Source organism: Theropithecus gelada, chromosome 5, assembly GCF_003255815.1.
Source record: "Theropithecus gelada isolate Dixy chromosome 5, Tgel_1.0, whole genome shotgun sequence".
Lineage (NCBI taxonomy): Eukaryota > Metazoa > Chordata > Mammalia > Primates > Cercopithecidae > Theropithecus > Theropithecus gelada.
Genome location: NC_037672.1, coordinates 141,694,105 through 141,714,644, shown reverse-complemented (window position 1 = coordinate 141,714,644; position 20,540 = coordinate 141,694,105). Strand labels below are relative to the sequence as shown.

Sequence of the window (20,540 nt, the reverse complement as noted above, 5' to 3'; positions counted from 1 at the left end):
TTCAAGGCTGTACTTAAATATCACCTTTCCTGACTGCACTTTAAAATCGCACCTTCCCCAACTCCCAACAAATTCCTCTTCACTACTAGATTTTTCTTCAAAGCATTTATCACCAATTTATATACAGTATTTTTAAAAATTTATTTTGATTTTCCTCCTCCTGTGCAACATAAATTTCATGACACTAGTTTAGACTTCTTGTCTTTTTCTTTTTTTTGACGGAGTGTCGCTCCTCACCCAGGCTGGAGTGCAGTGGCGTGATCTCGGCTCCCTGAAAAAGTTTACGCCATTCTCCTGCCTCAGCCACCCGAGTAGCTGGGACTACAGGCGCCCACCACCACGCCTGACTAATTTTTTTTTTTTTTTTGTATTTTTAGTACAGACGGGGTTTCATCGTGTTAGCCAGGATGGTCTCGATCTCCTGAGCTCGTGATCCACCCGCCTTGGCCTCCCAAAGTGCTGGGATTACAGGCGTGAGCCATTGCGCCCAGCCGACTTTTTGTCTCGTTATCCACTGCTGCATCCCCAGCATCCAGAACAGAGCTTTGCACAGAGTAGGTGCTCAATAAATATTTGTTGAGTGACTATTAAATGGGCAAGTTTTATCTTGATTTATTTCTGTGCAAGATTGATACATGTTAGTTATCAAGTTGTTACCGTTAATTGATAATTTGAGGCCACATGAAATTGGGGTGTGCCTTCTTAATCTTTAGCTTTTTTGGAATATATGAAAGTGCATCGCAATGTGTTAAAATAAACACTGGGGGAGAGGGGAGAGAAAGACAGAGAGAGAGAAGAAGAGAGAGAGAGAGAGAGAGACACCATGATGCTCCGTCTCAACTCTCTAAACTCTTAACTCTTGATGCTAGCTGTGTTCATAATGATGAAATACAACAGATGAGGTACTCTTTTAGGAGAAAACCACCCCGTTTATCACCACTACTTCCATATAATTCTATGTGTTGAATTGATCATGTGAATAGAAAATTAGAAGCTGTATTTATAATTACACATTTATAAAGTTTTAAAATTTATATTTGGTCCTCCCTCATGAAATAATCCTTGATTTAGTCTATATTTCTCTTACTATTGTGCATTAAACACACCCTGCTACTCTTCTACTTCTGAAAAAGATTTACACAGTTTGTACTAAAAACGTAGGCACAACAGAAAAAATAAAAATGAAAGTACAAAGCAAAGGAATGTAAGCAAAAGAATTAAAATTATTTTGTCAAATATTTTATAGTTTACTTCATTTAATCCTCACAACAAATCTGTCCTGACTTTATAGTTAAAAAATAATATGCAAAGTCCCAGACTCTCAATACTTTTATTTCAAAAGGTGCAAACACTTACTCACTTTCTTGTATGGTTCTTCAATTAAAGCTAGGGAGTTTCACATTAAAATGTAATCCAGTGAAACTGTATTTATTTTAATTATGAGGTATATACAGGGTTGTAGCTTTTGGAGAGTCAGGATTATGTATTTTTATTTTTTAGTTCTGCTCCTAAATAGTATTAAGTGGACACAGACATTTGGGATGGTTTACCTAATGGTGGTGATGTTAACATAATGAGTGATGATGAATCATTTGTAGCAAGGTCTGGGAAAATCAGAATTATTCAGTCACAACATCTAAACATTCATCTCTAACTCAGACACAAACCATTCTTTGTGCTATCTCGGCTCACTGCAACCTCCACCTCTAGGGTTCAAGCGATTCTCCTGCCTCAGCCTCCCAAGTAACTGTGATTACAGGGGCCTGCCACTATACCCAGCTGATTTTTTGTAGTTTTTGTAGAGATGGGGTTGCACCATGTTGGCCAGGCTGGTCTCGGACTCCCAACGTCAGATGATCCACCTGCCTTGGCCTCCCAAATTGCTGGGATTACAGGCATAAGCCACGATGCCTGGCCTCATTCTTTTACTTTTCAAATCATTGTTTGCCAGTGAAATTAAAATTATATTACAGAGGATGTGAGTGAGGAAAAGTATCTTTCTGGTTCCTTTGAGTGGGGTAAGGGAATGTTAAGGAAAATTTTTAAATTGCTTTCAGTACTGGAACAAGAAAAGAATAGACTGGATTCTCTTCTTTGAATTGTTATGTTCCTGTGGCTCTGAAACGTATCTTATGTGTTTCAACAGTCTTGTCTGAGTCCCTTATTATTCTAAGTAAAGGGCATGAAACTATTTCTGATGAAGTCTCCATTTGATGTAAAAAAATCCAAATCCTAAGTTTTAGAGAAAATATTCTGATTTACATGAGAAACATACATTCTTCTTTATGCCTAGAAATTTATCTCTGAGGCTAAAGGAGCATAGTAGTTATGGTTTCTTTGAATATTATTTTTTAAAGGGAGTCACTATGAAACTACATTTATCTCTGTAATTTGAATTAGTAGAGAGTAAAATATTTACTCACTGATGAATCATATTTCAATTTCAACTTCTTTTTTGCTTTTTAAGCTGCATACGTTTTGATAAACATGCCAAGAAATACATTATATGTTATACCATAGATTGTCCCATGAGAACATAATTTCTATTCTATTGGAAAGAAGATCTGTACTCAGATCATCTTGCTCAAATTTCATGCCCCCATGGGCAAAAAGAAAAAAGAAAAAAGAAATAGCAGATAAGGCAAGTTTCAGATTCCAACAAAACTTTTTTATTTATTCCAAGAGACATGGATAAATGGAAAGGTTTTTAGATAGAGAATATATACAAATTACTCAGATGTATAATCAAACATATCATTAAACATTTAAAAAATTATCTCTTCAGGACTAAAAAATTATTTTTCCTGCCTCCCATTTTTCTGCCTTATATTTTAGTATTTCTAGTGTGAAAATAAAATATAAAGGCCCTCAGGGAAAAGTTACTGGTAGAGAATATGTAACTGGACCATCTTAATCTTTGCTGTAGATTACATTTCCAACAAGTAGAGGATAAGATTGCTATATTTATGCCTCATGGCAGATTGTACAGTACCTAGTTCATCTTCTCCAAATCCCAAGATGTGACCGGAAAAGTAGCCTCTACAGGACCCACTAGTGCCGAGACAGAGTGGTTTTTCTTGCCATTGCTTTGTCACAGGACTTTGCTGGAGAGTTAAGAAATTCCTACAACAAAACATAACATAAACCTACAATGAATACATACTTTTGTTTAATGATGACAATAAAATGTCTCAAATAAAATTCATAACAAACAATTGCTTTGCCATAGACCTGGCTTCTAAAGGGGAAAATAATAAAGCCCATACTGTGTGTGAGTACTGTGAAATTCCCATATGTGGAGAAAGTACTGAAAGATAGGATTTTGTTTGGAGGGGGCACTAAAAGTACCTGAGTATGAGAAAAGCCCTCCCCTTCATCCAGAGAATGATATTTCCTCGCCAGGACTAGAATCCATGCTGTGCTATTAATCAGAGAGAGGGACAGGGGAAGAGCATGGGGTCAGTACATTTTTCTAGTTCCTTGTAGCGACCGAGAGTATCAGCTCTGCCATATGCCTGAATGCCAGTGACTTAGGAAACAAGATTCTTAATTTGGATTTTGTCACAGAGTTTCTTACAATTATCCACAATGTGACCTTGAAAATTGAGACTAAAATTTAATTTTGTATTATTCCTACTTATAGAGACAAATTATATTAACTTGCTTAAAGTCCTGAAAATTTGGCAAAACCAAAAATCTTGAGCCTTCCAGTATAATTTAAAAAATATTTATGTGGCAAGTAAAATAATAGTTTTCAAATTAATTATTGTCATGGTAAATTTATGTTGAGGATGAAGGGAAGAGCCCAAATAATATGAAAAGTCCATCTGAAGACTTCTGTGCACTTAAAAATTATTTTATGAAATTTATCACGCCTGTCGAGAGAGCATCTTTTTGGAAGTTCTTCAATTAAACCACTATATCTATGGAACTAACAGTAAATACTATTTATGTGTGATCCCCATCTGATGCACAAAAAGAGACAATCATTTGAATATTTTGTGGCAGTTTGCCAAATGATTAATGGATATGTCATTTGATATATCATACTGTTGTGGTATCAGCAAACCTACCCATTACGATCTCCAAACACATAGCTTCCATACAGTCTTTCTGACTGGCAGCCCCGGTATACAAATCCACCAACCAAAGGACCATTACTGAATGGCTTGAATTCTAAAAGTGATGGCTCACTTTCTGGAAAGAAACATAGCATTAGATCAAATGAAACATATTTTCGTAAAGTAAAAGGAATGTACACCAAACAACAATTACTACAGTGATTTAACTCTGAAATGTGTTCTATGATACACCAAAGGGTTTCTTGCTAGGGATATTTAATGAAAGCAGTCTTTGCTAAATAATATCAACATTAAAAGACCTCCATGTACAGCTAAATGAAACGAGCATGCTCTGCAAACGCCTGCTGTTGTAATTTTCAAGACATACCAAGTTTTCAATGAAATTAGAATCTGGATATTTTGGGACTCATGATTATTTACTTTAGAACCAAAATACTTTAAAAAAACGTTTAAGGCTTTACATACTAAGTTTTTTGTGGAAATACTTCCGCATATATTGAGTAAATTGAGACAGACCTCTTTCAAAAGATATAAAATGTTTAAAAGCCTACACTTTAATGAAAATAAAAACATAGTACAGAAAAGGTCTTTAAACATGCATTTATTCTATATGTGAAAATGTTGTAACTTAGTCAAGTAATATCTTCATTAAAATATTTTAATGTTCTGTTCATAGAGTTGTGTGGGTAACAAAGTCTATTTCAATAACTCCTGATTACATGTGTATAGTCTTGTGCCTCTGTCTTTCTGTTCAGGCCATTACATACTTGGATATCTGCATGCTAATTGTAATGGAAAAGCTCTAAAGCTACTTGCAAACTAATCTGAAAATTACCCTTTATGTATTTAATATCAAATAAGTCATTATCAACAGATTTTATCAAAGGCTTTTGTGGAAAGATAGTAATTTTAATGACCTCTTCCCCTCCCTTGTGATTATGGTGTACACGATACTACAAAAAAGTAGAAAAGATAAGAGAAATTTTAAATAATGAGCACACTGAGAGGTAGCATAATTGAACAATTAAGATCACAGACTCTTGAATTAGGCTGCTCAGATTCAAATCCAGACTCTGCCACTTTGTATTGTGTGACAATTAATCTTTCTGTGCTTCAGTTTCCTCATTTGTACAATGTGGCCAATGATAGTGCCTATCACATAGAGTTGTTCTGTAAAGGAAATGAATATAAAGTGCTTACTATAGGGTCTGGCATGTAGTAAGCACTGTAGATGTGTTTTAAAATAAATAAATGTAGTGCTGTTAATATTGTAACCAATTTTAGCTTAACCTCAATTAATGTGACTGTAGAATTTTGTTTAACCTACAAATATAGCCAAAATTCCATCGAGCTAGTGACTCATTAGTTTTTTTTTTTTTTTCAAATCACATTACTCTTTGGTTTGGCTTTTAAAAGATGCGCGTGCTCACACACACACACACGCTCCTAAAAAAAGTGAAATAACTGAATACCACATGAACTAACACAGCTGCTTCATTCCTGGTGTTAAACAAATATCTGTATTGAATGAGTAAATAGAAAAAGCAATCAATTTAATAATCTTAATCTACTGTGCTTCCTGAATAATAATAATGGTTGATATATTGCTTCCTTCAAATGGAATAAATACTAAAATATTGAAAAAACTAAGTGTTTTGAACTTTTTTATTATCCAACTTTATATTTTTACATGTTCTCTCTAAATATTCAAGTAATCATGTTATTAAAAATACTGCTTAAATGTCCCATTCCCATGACTTGTTTTTGCAAGTTGATTACTTTGTTTTCTCTAAGATAAACATTTTTTAAAAAAATTACATTCTTATTTGAATCACTTACAATTTTCCTAATGCTGAGACAAGCATGTTGGATATTGAGAAATGTCTTACTTTTAACACTTTTCTCTGTATATAAGATGTTAAGACAAGCTGCTCTCCCCTATTGAATAGAAGTTATTCATCTTGATTCTTTGATGAGCAAAATATAAGCTGCTAACTTTTGAAGGACTGTTAAATGTTTTGGACCTACTGAGAACCTTTCAATCCATGGTAATTAACCAGATGGAACCCTCAGGGCTTGTAAGAGTCACTGGAGCTTTAAAAAGTGAGCAATTTACTCCCTCATGATTGTTAGGCCAGTGTTTTTATGCTTTCCCAAATGCTCATTTTTCAGAAATCCTTTTTTCTTCAATTACTAAATATACTAAAACAAAACTCGAACTAAAGCAAAATCAGCAAATTATGCTCTACATACCATAATCTTTCCCCTTTATAATCTGTAGGATTCTGGCTGATGATCTGTTTTTTCCATTGGAGTCTGAACAAAGTATCGTTAAATTGATGTTTATATCAGTGGGATGTCGATCCACAGCACATCTGCATAACAAGAGGGGATGCACATTAATTCCTACCGTGATCTTTTCCAAGCTCACACTGGAGGTTCCTGACATAGGAAGGAGCCCTTTGTGGACTGGCAAGAATCCTATGAGCAATTTAGTTTGGATCTTCTAGAAAGCACTGAAGGAAGTAGTCCAATGTGTTTGCTTACTTGGTTGAAGCTTAATCTCTGGAATATATTTCTTAATTTCTCTTGTTATGATTTATAATTTCTTATGTTACAAATGTGCACACTGTCTTAAAACAAATGTTAGTCTGTTCTTAAGGAATATCACATGTATAATACACTGATAAAGTATTGTGAATAGGAACCAGTGTCACCATCCAGGAACAGAAAACCAAACACCGCATGTTCTCACTCATAAGTGGGAGTTGAACAATGAGAACACATGGACACAGGGAGGGAAGCATCACACACTGAGGCCTGTTGTGGGATGGGGTGCAAGGGGACAAAAAGCATTAGGACAAATACCTAATGCATGTGGGGCTTAAAACCCAGATGACGGGTTGATAGGTGCAGCAAACCACCATGGCACATGTAAACCTATGTAACAAACCTGCATGTTCAGCATGCATATCCCAGAATTTAAAGTAAAATAACATAAAAAAAAAAAAACAGTGTCACTGTCAACTCATCTCTGTGCCACACAATACAGTACTAGTTATAATATTAATTTTGAGTTTCTTATATGAATTTGCTGCATTCTAAAACTTAGGCTGCTCTAACACAGGAAAACACGTGCTCTAATTCCGGGAATATAGTAAAGCTGGTCCCTACAAAAGTCGAAGTCTTTACGTTGACTCTGTTATCATGTTTTCCATTCCTAATCTGGGGGCCAGAGTATCTCTGTGACTTAAGCCACTGACAGGAAGCTCCATAAGAGGAGGCAGGACTTGCAACTTCATTACTATCTTCCTGTTATCTGGTTCAAAGTCAGGAATATAAGAGGGGCTTAAGGTTTGTGGAATATTTCAGTCACTGAGGGACTGGGTATGAGGAGCTTGGGTTGGGGGAAGAATAAAGTTACGTAATACAATTTTTGAAGTTATCAAAAGTGTGGAAAACAGGCTTGCATTGTTTTTAGATTTTTCAACCTTGGCACTGCTGACATTTTGGGCCAGGTAATTTTTTGTCTGGGGAGGCTGTGCTGCCAACTATAGGGTGTTTAGCAGCATCTCTGGCTTCTACACACGAAATGCCAGTAGCATCACTCCCTCGCCCTCCACCACACCCTAATTGTGAAAACCAAAAATGTTTCCAGACATTGTCGAATGTCCCCTGGGGGTAAAATTTTCCCACTGAGAATCACTGTTCTAGGCCAACAAAATATATTAATTACTTAAAAACAAAATCAAACCATTGGAGCTAATAAAGAAATTTAAAAAATAAGATACAAAAATGAGAGTTGGTGCTGATTCTTAAGAGACAGAAGAGTCATGTAGTAATTATAAAAAAAAAAAAAAAACAAACAAACAAAAAACAAAACATACACTCTTGGCTCCAGATGATCTCATTCATGACAGGGAAACCATAAGCCTGACCTGCCAAAGATGGGTTAGTTGTTCTGTGGCAACAGTCCCTTTATTGTCCTCTCTAGTTCAATGATTCACAGAAGACAATGCCTGGCAGGGATCATGATAGAGTCATGCTGTGACTTAAGGTGGAACTAAATCCACAGCGGGGAGAACATTTTCCTCTATTACCTTTCTTTGAAGATGGAGAAACTATGAGAAAAAGAGATTTGACTTGTTTCCAACAAGAAACAGCAAATCTGGAAAGTAGGCCAGATGGAGTTGCTGGGGGCTTGGAGCTATGGCTCTGGCTGAATACCAGATCCACTAAGAACTGCTTGACCGTTGTAACCTTCAGTTTCTTATGTGAAAAAGCGCCCTGCCAGTGGCACTCTCTGGGTGATACTATAATGGTGTCATTATATGACTATAATGTCATTATCTATTTGTCTAAACCTACAGAATGCACAACACCAAGAGTGAACCCTAATGTAAACCATGGGCTCCGGGTGATTATCACGTGTCAGTGTCAGTTCATCGACTATAACAAATGTTTCTCTATGGGGGATGATAATAATGGGAGAGACTATGCATGTGTGGAGGTAAGGGTAATATAAAAATGTCTATGCCTTTATCTCAATTTTGCTGCACATCTACCACTGTCCTGAAAACTAGTCTATTAATAACAGGGGAGTGGGAGAGGTGGGGCTGATGGTGAGCCTTGCTGAGAAGCAGAGAGGAGATGAAGTACACAAGATACTTAGTTCAGCACCCTGCAGCAAAGTGCTTAACAAAAGTTTGCTTTATTTTTAGCCAATGATTAATTTAGTTTTCTTTCTACTTTATTAAATCGTCTTCTGCTTAGAATACTCTTGGAGGGAAGTGGAACATAAACACCAACTTCTCCTTCAGCCCTCTGCCACCAGAGGTGGGGAGGCCCCGCAGCACAGGCATCTTGCCACACATCTGGTCTGTAAAGCACCTCGTCCCATGTTTTTGCACTGAGGTTCAGGACCCCCAGGAAGGTTGTGAGAAAGCTCCAGTGGGATTGTGGTGACTCAGGCTGCCTGACTTCAAAGTGTTGCTTTGTGGTGGTATCTGTGAGTTCTGAGCTCTAGGAATGGAATGTGACAGTTTCCTCCACATCCTGAACCCACCTTAAGTATTCCCTGTCGCACAGATTTTAAGATCTGCTGAGATGCCAAAAAGGAAATGAACTGTAGACTTGGGTTTGATGGAGGGGAGATGAAGGGCATGAGGGATTATAAAAATAAAAAGTTTGAGAAATATTCACCTTGCACATAGTGAACACTCAATAAACATTAAATGGTAATAATAACTTACCTAGTAAATGAATGGATGTGGCTGAGTAAATGAATGGATATCCCTGAGTAGGAATAATAGATCATAGACTGGATGAAGCTTTTGTTACTGAATTGCTGTATTATACTTCATAGCATTTTTACAAAATGTACCCCAAATTTCTCACTCTACATACTTTTTAGTTATCTTTTGTTTTGGTTCATTATAGTACCAACAGTTAATATGGAGTCCTTTAGTATTTGCAATGTTTTCAAAGTGAAATAAAAGTTAATATTTTGCTCAACTCCTTGCAAATTAACACTGCAGCATCATATTTTAAGTGAAGCTATGATAATAAGAATTGCAGTTTATTTAAAACTTACCAGGGGTCAGACACACTATTTGGTACTTTACTTACAGATTTTTATTTAATCATTGCAAGGCAGTTATTATCACTCTCATGTAATATATAAAGAACTTAAGATTCAGTGGGATTTAAGGAGACAGATCAAAAAGTGTATCTCTCTAAACTGTTCAGATTAAAGTATTGGTCATTACACTAGTCCAATAGTGTTTATCTGATAATAACCTCTCCACATTTTAAGGTGAATTTTTCTCCATGAATTTGTCCTTTTCCTTGTCTAATCTGCCTTCTCAATCTGCTTCTCACAATAATAGAAGACAGAGTGCTAAATACTCACTTGAGTAAGGACCCGTTGTGATTTCAGAGGCACGGCCTTAGATACCATCTTTGGCTGCTCTGTGATGGTATATGCTCTATGCTATATTTTCCCGGTTCCCGGATCCCCGCCTGGCTTTAAAGTCAGGGAGAAGACAGACGTGTTCTCACCTGCCTGGATCGTGGAGCCCATGAGCAAACACTTCAGGGGGCTGGTTGGTGCTGTTGAAGTGTGGGTTGCTCCTTGGTATGGAGTAAGGCACGTTGCACATGTCTGTGTCCACATCCAGCCGTAGCACTGAGCCTGTGAAATCACTGAGAAATTGGGGGACAGAATATGTGTTTTACATTTTCATTATATATCTCACCTATATTAAATATGGTGAGGTTGTTCTATTGATGAAAGAATCATCCCCTTAGTTGAAATAAAATATTAAAGTGGCTGGGTGCAGTGGCTCACGTCTGTAATCCCAGCACTTTGGGAAGCCAAGGTGAGAGGATTGTTTGATGCCAAGAGTTCAAGGCTAGCCTGGCGACACAGCGAGACTCCATCTCTACAAATTTTTTTTTTTTTTTTTTTTGACGGAGTCGCTCTCTGTCATCCAGGCTGGAGTACAGTGGCCTGGTCTCGGCTCACTGCAAGCTCTGCCTCCCGGCTTCACGCCATTCTCCTGCCTCAGCCTCCCGAGTAGCTGGGACTACAGGCGCCCACCACCTCGCCTGGCTAATTTTTTGTATTTTTAGTAGAGACGGGGTTTCACCGTGTTAGCCAGGATGGTCTCGATCTCCTGACCTCGTGATCCACCCACCTCGGCCTCCCAAAGTGCTGCAATTATAGGCGTGAGCCATCGCGCCTGGCCTACAGACAATTTTAAAATGAGCCAGATGTGGTGGCATGCGGCCAGGAGGATCTCTTGAGCCCAGGGGTTTGAAGCCACCGTGAGCCATGATGGCGCCGCTACATGCTGGCCTGAGCAACAGAGTGAGACTTTGTCTGAATAAATAAATGAGTAATTAAATAAAATAAATTCCTTATTGTGGAAAATGAAACCAGACAAGCAACTGAACCAAGACACAGTGTGATGGTGGCTGAGGACTGTGGCATCAGTAGTACCCTGCTTTTTTTTTTTCTTCTGCCTCTGTTCTCTTAATTTTTGTCAACCTACATCTATGTATTCTGTATTCCCCAAGCAGCTTCGCTGGGCGATCTTAGCCCATTACGCAGTGTTGAGAGGCAGTATGGTTGTACAGGGCCACTGCTTTTCAGTGCTGTGCGTAGCAGAGGCAGCCCCGGAGCAGAGAACTACACAAGAGTAACTCTTTTCATGACAAACAAAAGATCACATAGCGTTATCAGTGAATTCCTCTCCATTTCATAAATGCAGACACTGACGACAAAAGTTAAGTATTTAAACAAGGTGACCTTTCAAAGATGGTTCTTAATTTACCGGTGCCCACCTTTTCTCCTGGCACTTAAACCATTTTAACCTTGACAGAAACCCATTTGTGATCAGTCTTTTACCTTAACCCATCCATTTCTTCCATATCATCCAGTGTAATCATCCCATCACCGAGAATGATGTACAAAAAGCCGTCGGGACCAAAAAGCAGTTGTCCTCCCAGATGCTTTCTGTGGAGTTCTGCAACTTCAAGAAAGACTCTGGCTGTTCTCAAATCAACTTGGTGTGGATTTTTTCTACATTGTGGGAAGAAAACAATACCATGACTGTTAAAAGATTTAAGGTGAGTCCATTAGAAAGTAAATAGTGTATAAATGAAAAAGCAAACTCCTGGCACATAGTAAATAAGGAAACATATATTTGAAATGGAGCTAATAGAAATTGCTGAAAAATCACATTATTTTCCAAGTTTCAGAAGTAGCCTTTAAGTTGAGAGATAATTGAGGAAAAATGTCAAAACCATTGTTGTTCTCAATTTCTCTTAAAGACACATAGGGGGTTTTCAGTAAGACGGAGATAATGATTTAATTATTGCCACCTTATTTGGCTACTTGTTTGCAACTTCTAAATAAAAAAGCTTATGAAAAAATGATGAGAAAATAAGATGAAAAATGTCTATGCTTTGATGCCTTTTAGTGATACCTGGATACTGTGTATTCCACAACCCTAAGAATATGGTCATGAGGCCCGATAGCCCACCGTTCTTGGTTGGTGGTATAAGACACATACAACTTTCCATTTTTCTTGTAATTGGGATGGAATGCGAGGCTTAGCAGTCCTCTTTCATCTCCTCCCTGCAGTCAAATGAAAAACACAAAGAATTGTAAAGTTAATTATGTTCTTTATTGTGTTTCAACTGGAACCCCAAAAGAGTCTCTTTCTTTCCTTTGGATAATCTTTGCCCAACCTCCTTTCTTTTCTTCCTTGCCTACTGCACAAAAAAGGATTATAAAGCATTTCACTTTGTGGAACTCTTTAAGGGTTAGAACAAGACAATTGTCTTGTGTGGTTATCTATGCGCAAGAGTCTTACACCACTTTTGTCAAGTGATTTGTGTATGTAATCTTGGGACGCCGGGAAGACAAGTTTAAGTGCTGTGAAGAATTCTTTCCCGGGTTACTAGGTTGCTTGTAGTTCATAGAAGACAAATAAAAAGGTTCATAATCAACAGTCACTTCTAATCCAAGTCTCCAAAACCTAAAACACAGTGTGGGCTGCCAACTCCCACTGTCTTGGCAATATGTTTAGAAAACAGTTAAATTGCTTGTGTAATATGTAAACCTTTGCTTTACCCTGGAGGCATCTACATCAGTTGTCACAACGATGGTGGTCTGTTCATCATAGCTAGGTAATAGGCAGCCTTGCCTATCTATCTATAAATGAGGCAGTTTTACACGAATCCCTTCGCTGTATAAGGTTTTTCTTTACAGAAGGATGAAGCAGCGGGAGGAGGCCTAAAGGCCACGGCTGGGGAAGGAGTGGGAGAAATGCTAGGGAGGAAAGGGGACACTAGGAAATTAAAGAAAAATCCCAAACAACTTTCCTGTGTTATTATACGAATGTCAAGGATTGTATACATTAGGCATGCCAAATGCTATAACAATTAAAACATCATCATGTTCTTAAATAGAAAGGCATTTTATCTTCATTTTCTGCTAATTCAACTTGTTGAAATTCAATATGATCTTAGCCTTTGTTTTATCCCACAAGTAGTCTAGGAATTTCTATAATGAAATCAAAGTATCTAAAATTATCTAGATCAGAGGCTTAAAGTTCACATACTAATAAAGCCAGGGAGCACTTTCTCGGTGAAAAACATGGCATATAAATTGAATGCTGCAACTGCTGATGGCACATCACCTTATTTATTCCATTAAACATCACGACATAGCCTATGGCAAAAAGCTATGAGAAGTTATTCCTTCTCAAGTGTTAGCAGAGAAAAAAAAAAAATCTCTAATACTGCAACCTCTTCACAAGGTCATGTTCAGTCATGGAAGCACTCTCATGTTTTTGTCCCCCACAGAATAGTAGATGTTATTAGCAAAGCAAGGAACTGTTTGTAGTTCTTATTTTACATGGAGTTCAGAATTCAAAGGTTTAGGCATAAAAGTTTACTTTTAATAAACATCGATTTGTTTCCTGGCCTAGAGAAAACTGTTTTTAGATATAGATCACCCAAAGTAGAATACCCAAACTTTCAGAGCATATAAATATTAAAATGGCTTCAAATACACAGAACGACCAAATCATTATTTCAATGTCAAAAAGTCAACTTTCTTGCTCATCACAGTATGCATAATTTTAATTTTAATCATAAAGGTAAAACTCTAATGACTTATATATGAATGACTCTCTGTTTTACAGATTATCTTGTTCTGGTGATTTTAGTATTAACTCGAGGGTGCTGTTTTTCTGCTTAAATCTTCATTATATAAAAATCTCTTAGATTTCTCATGAGACACTGGAAGCTAGGATATGTAAGTACAATTTGACTGTAGAGAAGCCACTGCACATTGGAACCTCCTTGACGGATTGTCTAATGAGGCCCAAGGGTGGGATTTCGTTTGTGATTAATTCCTCCCTCAAATATATTTCCCTCTAAAGCTGTGAGTGCAGGTTAAGTACTGCATGCCTACTTCACAAATGTTTCTGTTCCACTATAAGCAGCTTTTGTTGAAAGTAGTTCTTTGTAGTTTTTAATCAAATCATCAGAAATACAATTTGAATTGGATAGCAACATGCTTTAAAACTGTGTTGGTTGCTTTTCAGGAATTAAGAATGTAGAATTAAGGCACCGTAGAAAGACAGATGGGAAAAGAGATTGAAACAAATCCACAAGTGATGGAGGACAACCGTTCACTTTAGAGATACCATCTATCACAGAAATGACTTTGGGGGCATTTTTGACATTTAGTCAAGTGCCAAATATGGAAAAAGAATGAGACATGTGAATGACAGAGAAATAAATCAAAAAAGCAATTAAAAAAAGTCAGTAAGTCTGAATTTTTCAGATAATAGGATTTACAATTGATTAATCATTACATATGACCTCATTTTTGGGTCAACTTCCAGGTGCAAAGTAGTTTAGAAATTTTACTACTCTTAAGTCATTTCAGGGAAATACTCACTTTTATAACTACACTGATGAAAACAATTTAATATATTATGTAAATATCCTAGATTTTCTCAAATCTAGATTTAAAAATTATATAACAGGATTCTTAAATGTTCAGAAATTAGAAAGGAGAGATACACTCCTGTTGTGCCACACTGTGCCAGGAGATTAATGTATTGAGAGCTCATGTTTCACTTGAATTAGACTTCAGAGTTATGTTGTCTATTTAATTAAAATATATTACTGACAAATTATGATTTAACTCTCAAATGCAAACCTATCTCTAAGGTCTGGGTCATTTTTCAAGATCTTATGAAGAAATATGTTGATTGGGCACTGAAGGGTTAATTTTAGACTAGGGTCAGTTAGAGGCCACACCATCAGAAATACCACCAGATATTTAAGGTTGCTTCAGCTGTAGTCTTCACTAGGACACTGTCCTAGCCCGAGAGCCTGGATGTTGGTGCCTGGAACTGGGACTGGCCAGCAGACCAGATCTCCCAGGCTCCTGTACTTCCTTCTATTATCATAGTCCCCTTTGCCCCAGCTCTGACTGTGTGTGTTCAAAGCCCCATTCTGTTGGTCTAGTCCCCTAACCCAAAGACTCCCTTTTCTCTTCACTCTGTTTCCAAATCCGATAACGCAACTTTAGAGGCTCAGTAGAAAAAAACAACAAAGCCCTGGTGTCAGTATTACTAACTGCTCTCCTTCTTACCACTTCTCATCCTTCCCCTTCATTATGTGTGGTTTTATGGCTCAGAGAATATGGAATCAAAATCATACACTCCTTCCAGAAATGTCAATTATTGAATTGAGTCTAGGGAGCATCTGGGGAGTTTTTATTTTATTCCTGAGCTTCTAGTGATTAGTTGAGCCAAGCTGGCTAAAAAGGGAGAAAAACATATTAATAGAATGGCAAATGGAAGATTTGTGATTCAGGCAGTCGTGCCTTTCAAAAAGACACTGACTTCTAATATTATCCTTTTTTTTTTTTTTTTTTTTTTTTTTGAGATGGAGTTTCACTCTTTTTGCCCAGGCCAGAGTGCAATGGCTCAATCTCGGCTCAATGTAATCTCTATCTCCCGGGTTCAAGTGATTCTCCTGCCTCAGCCTCCCCGGTACCTGGGATTACAGGCACTCGCCACCATGCCCAGCTAATTTTGCATTTTTAGCAGAGATGGGGCTTCACCATGTTGGCCAGGCTGGTCTTGAACTCCTGACTTCAGGTGATCCACCCTCCTCGGCCCCCCAAAGTGCTGGGATTACAGGCGTGAGCCACTGCACCCAGCCCTAACATTATACTTTTAAAAACTGTTAACCAATGTCCAAAATGTTTATCCTTACTCATGTGAAAAGCAGTGATTTGTCCAAATATTCACATCATAATTGTACTTCATTATTAGCACTGAGCACTTTGTATGTTGTGCTTCTGGGAATGCACAGACAGCATTGCTAGAACAAAACTGAAAGCTAGAAGGGTAACAAGTAACTTACCAACAAGATTTTAGGGTTTCCTCAGTTTGGTAATGCTTAAAAAAAAAACAACTTACTGACTTGAACCTCATCCAAGCAACATAGGCTGACACAAGACCCCCTCTTCCCCTTTGCTCAGCTCTTCAATGCTACATTAACTTCTGGACAGCCCTACAGCAAACACAAATGACTGCTCAAATTTGGAGTGCTGAATGATTTGAAAATAATGTTCCCACAATTTGGAACCTGGAGTCTAACTTGTTTCAGAGAAAATCATAAAACCCTCTTTGGGCACTTTTAATAAGTGTTTAACTATCTGCCATTCTAGTTATCAGTCAGCTCTTAAAAGCAATTTCACAGGGTCCACAGAAAATAGACAACCACAAAATGAAGAGTACTGATAACTTTAATGTAAGTACAAGATCAGACCTAGTGCTGCAGCTTTGGGATAAATTCTTCCCTGGTGAACAGATCAAAGTTCTAACCAATTAAGGATATTCCCTTCTTTGAATAATTAAGTATCCATTTGAAAGAAGAGATAATCATAAAATGATTATAACATAAAGTATTTTTTTCTTTTCTTTTTTTACACATGGTTTCACTCTATCACCCTGGCTGGAGTGCAGTGTCACAATCATGGCTGACTGCAGCCTTGAACTTCTGGGCTCAAGCGATCCTCTTGCCTTAGTTTCTGACAGTGTGGGTATTACAGGTGTGAGCCACTGCACTTGGCCCTATTTTTTTCTTTTTTAACAGACATTGTGGGGCAACATCTTTCATTGTGATATTTAAAAGACAGCATTCTCTTCATATTTTAATGTGGTTAAAGTTATTTTTTTTCTGATTTCTGTTTTTGCTTTAAATTTGCCCTAATGTCCTTCAGGAATTACTGACTTGTACATTTTAGGAAACACAATTTTTCTTAGTGACCTTTTGGGAAGTGGCTGACTTCAAGTTCAGTCATCCACAACATGACCCTATGATATTAAGAAAGCCATGAAACATAAACTAAGTAATGTGACACTATGTTCAAGACATTAGTTGTTACTGCCTTGTCAAAAATTTTATTTTACATTTATTCCACAAATACTTATTGAATACCCATTATGTGTTGGATATGGTGCTTAGGGATAAACAATTAACAAGAATAAATTCCTGCTCTCAATGAGTTTATATATGGAAGCACATAACAAAGTATAGTTTTGAATTTTGAGTTGTTTCATTCCAACCATACTTGGAGATTTTTGAGGAGAATGAACAATGCTACAATGTTGGAAATGTGCATGGTCAAAAAACAAGTGTTAAAGATAAGAATTAAATATTTTTGGTAACTTCTGACACAAAGATTAATTTATATATTGGTGCCTGAGGTTTCCCCACTCTAAAACTTGCTGAGAAAAAGAAAAAAACCAGCTTGATTACATAAAAACTAAATTACATGAAGAAATGAGCAGAGTTTCTACAAACAGTAAGACCATCTTGTAATTTATGTTATGTACATGACACAGGCACACAGGTATGAATGAAGCTCTCTAGTAAAATTGTTGCTCTCTTAATGCTCAAGGAATTTTTAAGAATTAACGTAAGAATAGAGTGGTGGTATTTTGAATTCCCTATAAGATATATACTTTTACTATAAGGCAGGCTTTCACATTTCTTTTATTAACTGTCATTTTCTTGCATATGTTTTGCTGATATGTATCATGAAAGGAAAAAGAGGAAAAAGAGGACTTGGGGCTAACATGTGACCCTCTCACACAAATCTATGCTTTCTCTTAGATTGGAACTATTTGCTGGTTGGAAATGGGAAAACAGGTTTGTTTGAGAACTGTTAGTTCAAACACAATACCAGATTGTATTCATTTTCTATTACTGCTATGAAAATTTACCACAAACTTTGTGGCTTGAAATAACACAAATTTGTTATCTTAATTTGTAGATTAGAGTTCAACATGGGCCTCACAGTTTATATTAAATGTTGGCAGAGCTAAGTTTCTTTCTGGAGGTGCTAGGAGATAATCCATTTTCGTTCATTTTCCAATTTATGGAAGCCATCCGCATTTCTCAGGTTGTGTCTTCTTTCTTCCATCTTCAAAGCCAGCAATGGCGGGTTGAATCCTTCTCATATCACATCACTCTGACCTCTTTTGTCTCCCTCTTCGACTTTTAAGAACTTGTGATTACACTGAGCCCACCCAGATGATCCAGGATAATCTTCCTATGTGCTGTTTAGCAATCTTAATTCCATCGCAGCCTTAATTCCCCTTTGTCATGTAAGGTAACATGTTCACAAGTTCTAGGGAAAGGACAAGGACATCATTTGGGAAGGGGCATTATTCTGCCTACCACATGAATATTTTAATTGATTTCTATAAAAGGATCCCAAGGATTTATGACTTGTGTCTTCATGGCCATGCCCTCCTGTGAGCACTGAACGAGGAGACCAGTGAAGTTCATATATAAGTTCACAAGGAAATACTTAAGGAACACTCTGTTACAATAAGCTCTTTCTCATAGCTGTCAGTATTGAAAGAATAACCAACATTCTTCAGAATGAGGTGAAGGTATCCTTCAGAATTGAGGAGAAGGAGCAAGAAGACCATTTGATAAAATGTGGACATGTAAAACTTTCACATATGAATTCAGGTCAGATCAAAACTCCCAAGTTAGTCAAACGAGTATCCAAGATACAGAGAAGGTAAAATTAAATATATATAAACCATTTCTACTAACTGGAGGACAATCTTTGCATTTTAAGTTGATTAAAGCTGTGTTATTTTGCTGTGTGTATAAGCTGCGAAACACATTGCAGAGCACTGACTTCTTTACAACTCTTGGAAAAGATAAGGAGCATCGCTTTTCAATAGTTCCAAAAGTCTAAATTGGTCTCAGAACAGGAGTCAATCCCCTGAGGTCCCTGAGCTAGCTTATGGGAGGGACTGAATTATTTGTTTCTGTGATATTAAAAAAATATATTTGTTCTTTGTCTCCAGTTCTTGGCACAAAGCCTCTAAAACTCTTGGAATTTCCTGAGTGATAGGAGTGCATTTTGTTTTTCATTTGTAAGGAACCTTTAATCACACCTGATTTTATACTAATAAGCTGACTTTGGTGGGCTTCTAGATAACTTCAAGATGGGGGCTGGTAGCCAGAGGAACCCACCATGTGATTAGAGAATTGGAGATTTCAGCCCACCCCACAATCCCAGGGAGTGAGAGGGGCTGGAGGTTGGGTTCAATCACCAATGGCCAGTAATTCAATCATCAATCATGTCTGTGTAGTGAAACCTCCATAAGGCCCTAAACAATAGGGTTCACAGAGAATGGCATGCCCAGAGAGGGCAGGGAAGCTCTGCACAGCACCCCCTTGCAATATCTTGTTTTATGCCTCTTCCATTTGGCTGTTTCAGAGTTGTATCTTTCATAGTAAACCAGTAAATAGTAAATAAAAGTGCTTTCCTGTGTTCTGTGAGTCATTCTAGTGAATTATCAAGCCTAAAGGCGAATTATGGGAACTTCCAAATTTGTAGCCAGCTAGGCAGAAATGTGGTAGCATGGGCACCCCATTTGTGATTGGTAATTGAAGTAGGGGCAGTCTTATGGGGCTGAGTCCTTAACCTGTGAGGTCTGAGCTAAGTCCAGATAGTTTCAGAATTGAATTGAACTAAATTGAATCATTGGGTGCACAACTGGTGTGGGAGGACTGGTGGGTGTGAGAGGAAACTTCTCATTTGGTGTCAGAAAACACCCCAGAAAGAACCTGAAAGGTTACTTAGCCCATTCTCTTTTTTAGGGAAATGGAGATCATGATCAAGTCCACTTGGGAATACTTCAAATAATTTGGTAGTTTTCTTTTCATTCATAAAATTCTTACTCTTGAACTTGACTTTTTTCTTTTTTTTCTTCTAAACTTAGGTTTGGGAAAGACATAAATATCTCATGTCATTTTGTAATCCACTCTTTTGGCTTTTCTGACCTGCACTATTCTCTGAGGATGCAACCAGCCACAATAAACTAAGGACCTATCACTTCTAATAGGAATTCTCCCTTTTCATTAAAATTTCCTCTACTTTTCCGGATTTGGTTTTCCTTTAAACTTACTCCAATTAATTGAATACTGAGGCTCAACTTGTCTCTTCTCCGTAATCATGTTTACTCACTGTTTCAGTCCTCCAAGAAAGTACAGTTGTGAAAGGCTTAACAATGGGGATTCCTTCTGAGATGGTAGAGCCTACTACACACCTAGGCTATATGGTATGGCCTATTGCTCCTAGGCTACAAACCTGTGCGGCATGTTACTTTACTGAATACTATAGGCAACTTAATACAACGGCCAGCATCTGTGCATGTAAACATAGTAAAGGTACTGTAAAAATATGGTGTTATAATCTTATGGGACCACTGTTGTATATATGTGGTCCATTATTGACTCAAATGTCTTTATGCAGGGCGTAACTGCATATACAATTTTAAAATGCTGGGGGGACACAAGCTCACCTCCATCACACTCCATCACACC

General features: G+C 37.4%; 1 protein-coding gene across 1 annotated transcript in view; it reads right to left on the bottom strand.

Annotated features, from left to right (window-relative positions):
- Nucleotides 1-20,540, bottom strand: part of HHIP (hedgehog interacting protein) — a 93,227-nt gene that overhangs the window by 19,779 nt on the left and 52,908 nt on the right. The window contains exons 5-10 of the mRNA XM_025386575.1: nt 12,074-12,225; nt 11,494-11,667; nt 10,143-10,286; nt 6,336-6,457; nt 4,074-4,197; nt 2,993-3,123 (exon numbers count right to left, since the gene is read on the bottom strand). Of these exons, the coding sequence (XP_025242360.1) occupies nt 2,993-3,123; nt 4,074-4,197; nt 6,336-6,457; nt 10,143-10,286; nt 11,494-11,667; nt 12,074-12,225 (847 nt within the window). The remainder of the gene's footprint in view (nt 1-2,992; nt 3,124-4,073; nt 4,198-6,335; nt 6,458-10,142; nt 10,287-11,493; nt 11,668-12,073; nt 12,226-20,540) is intronic.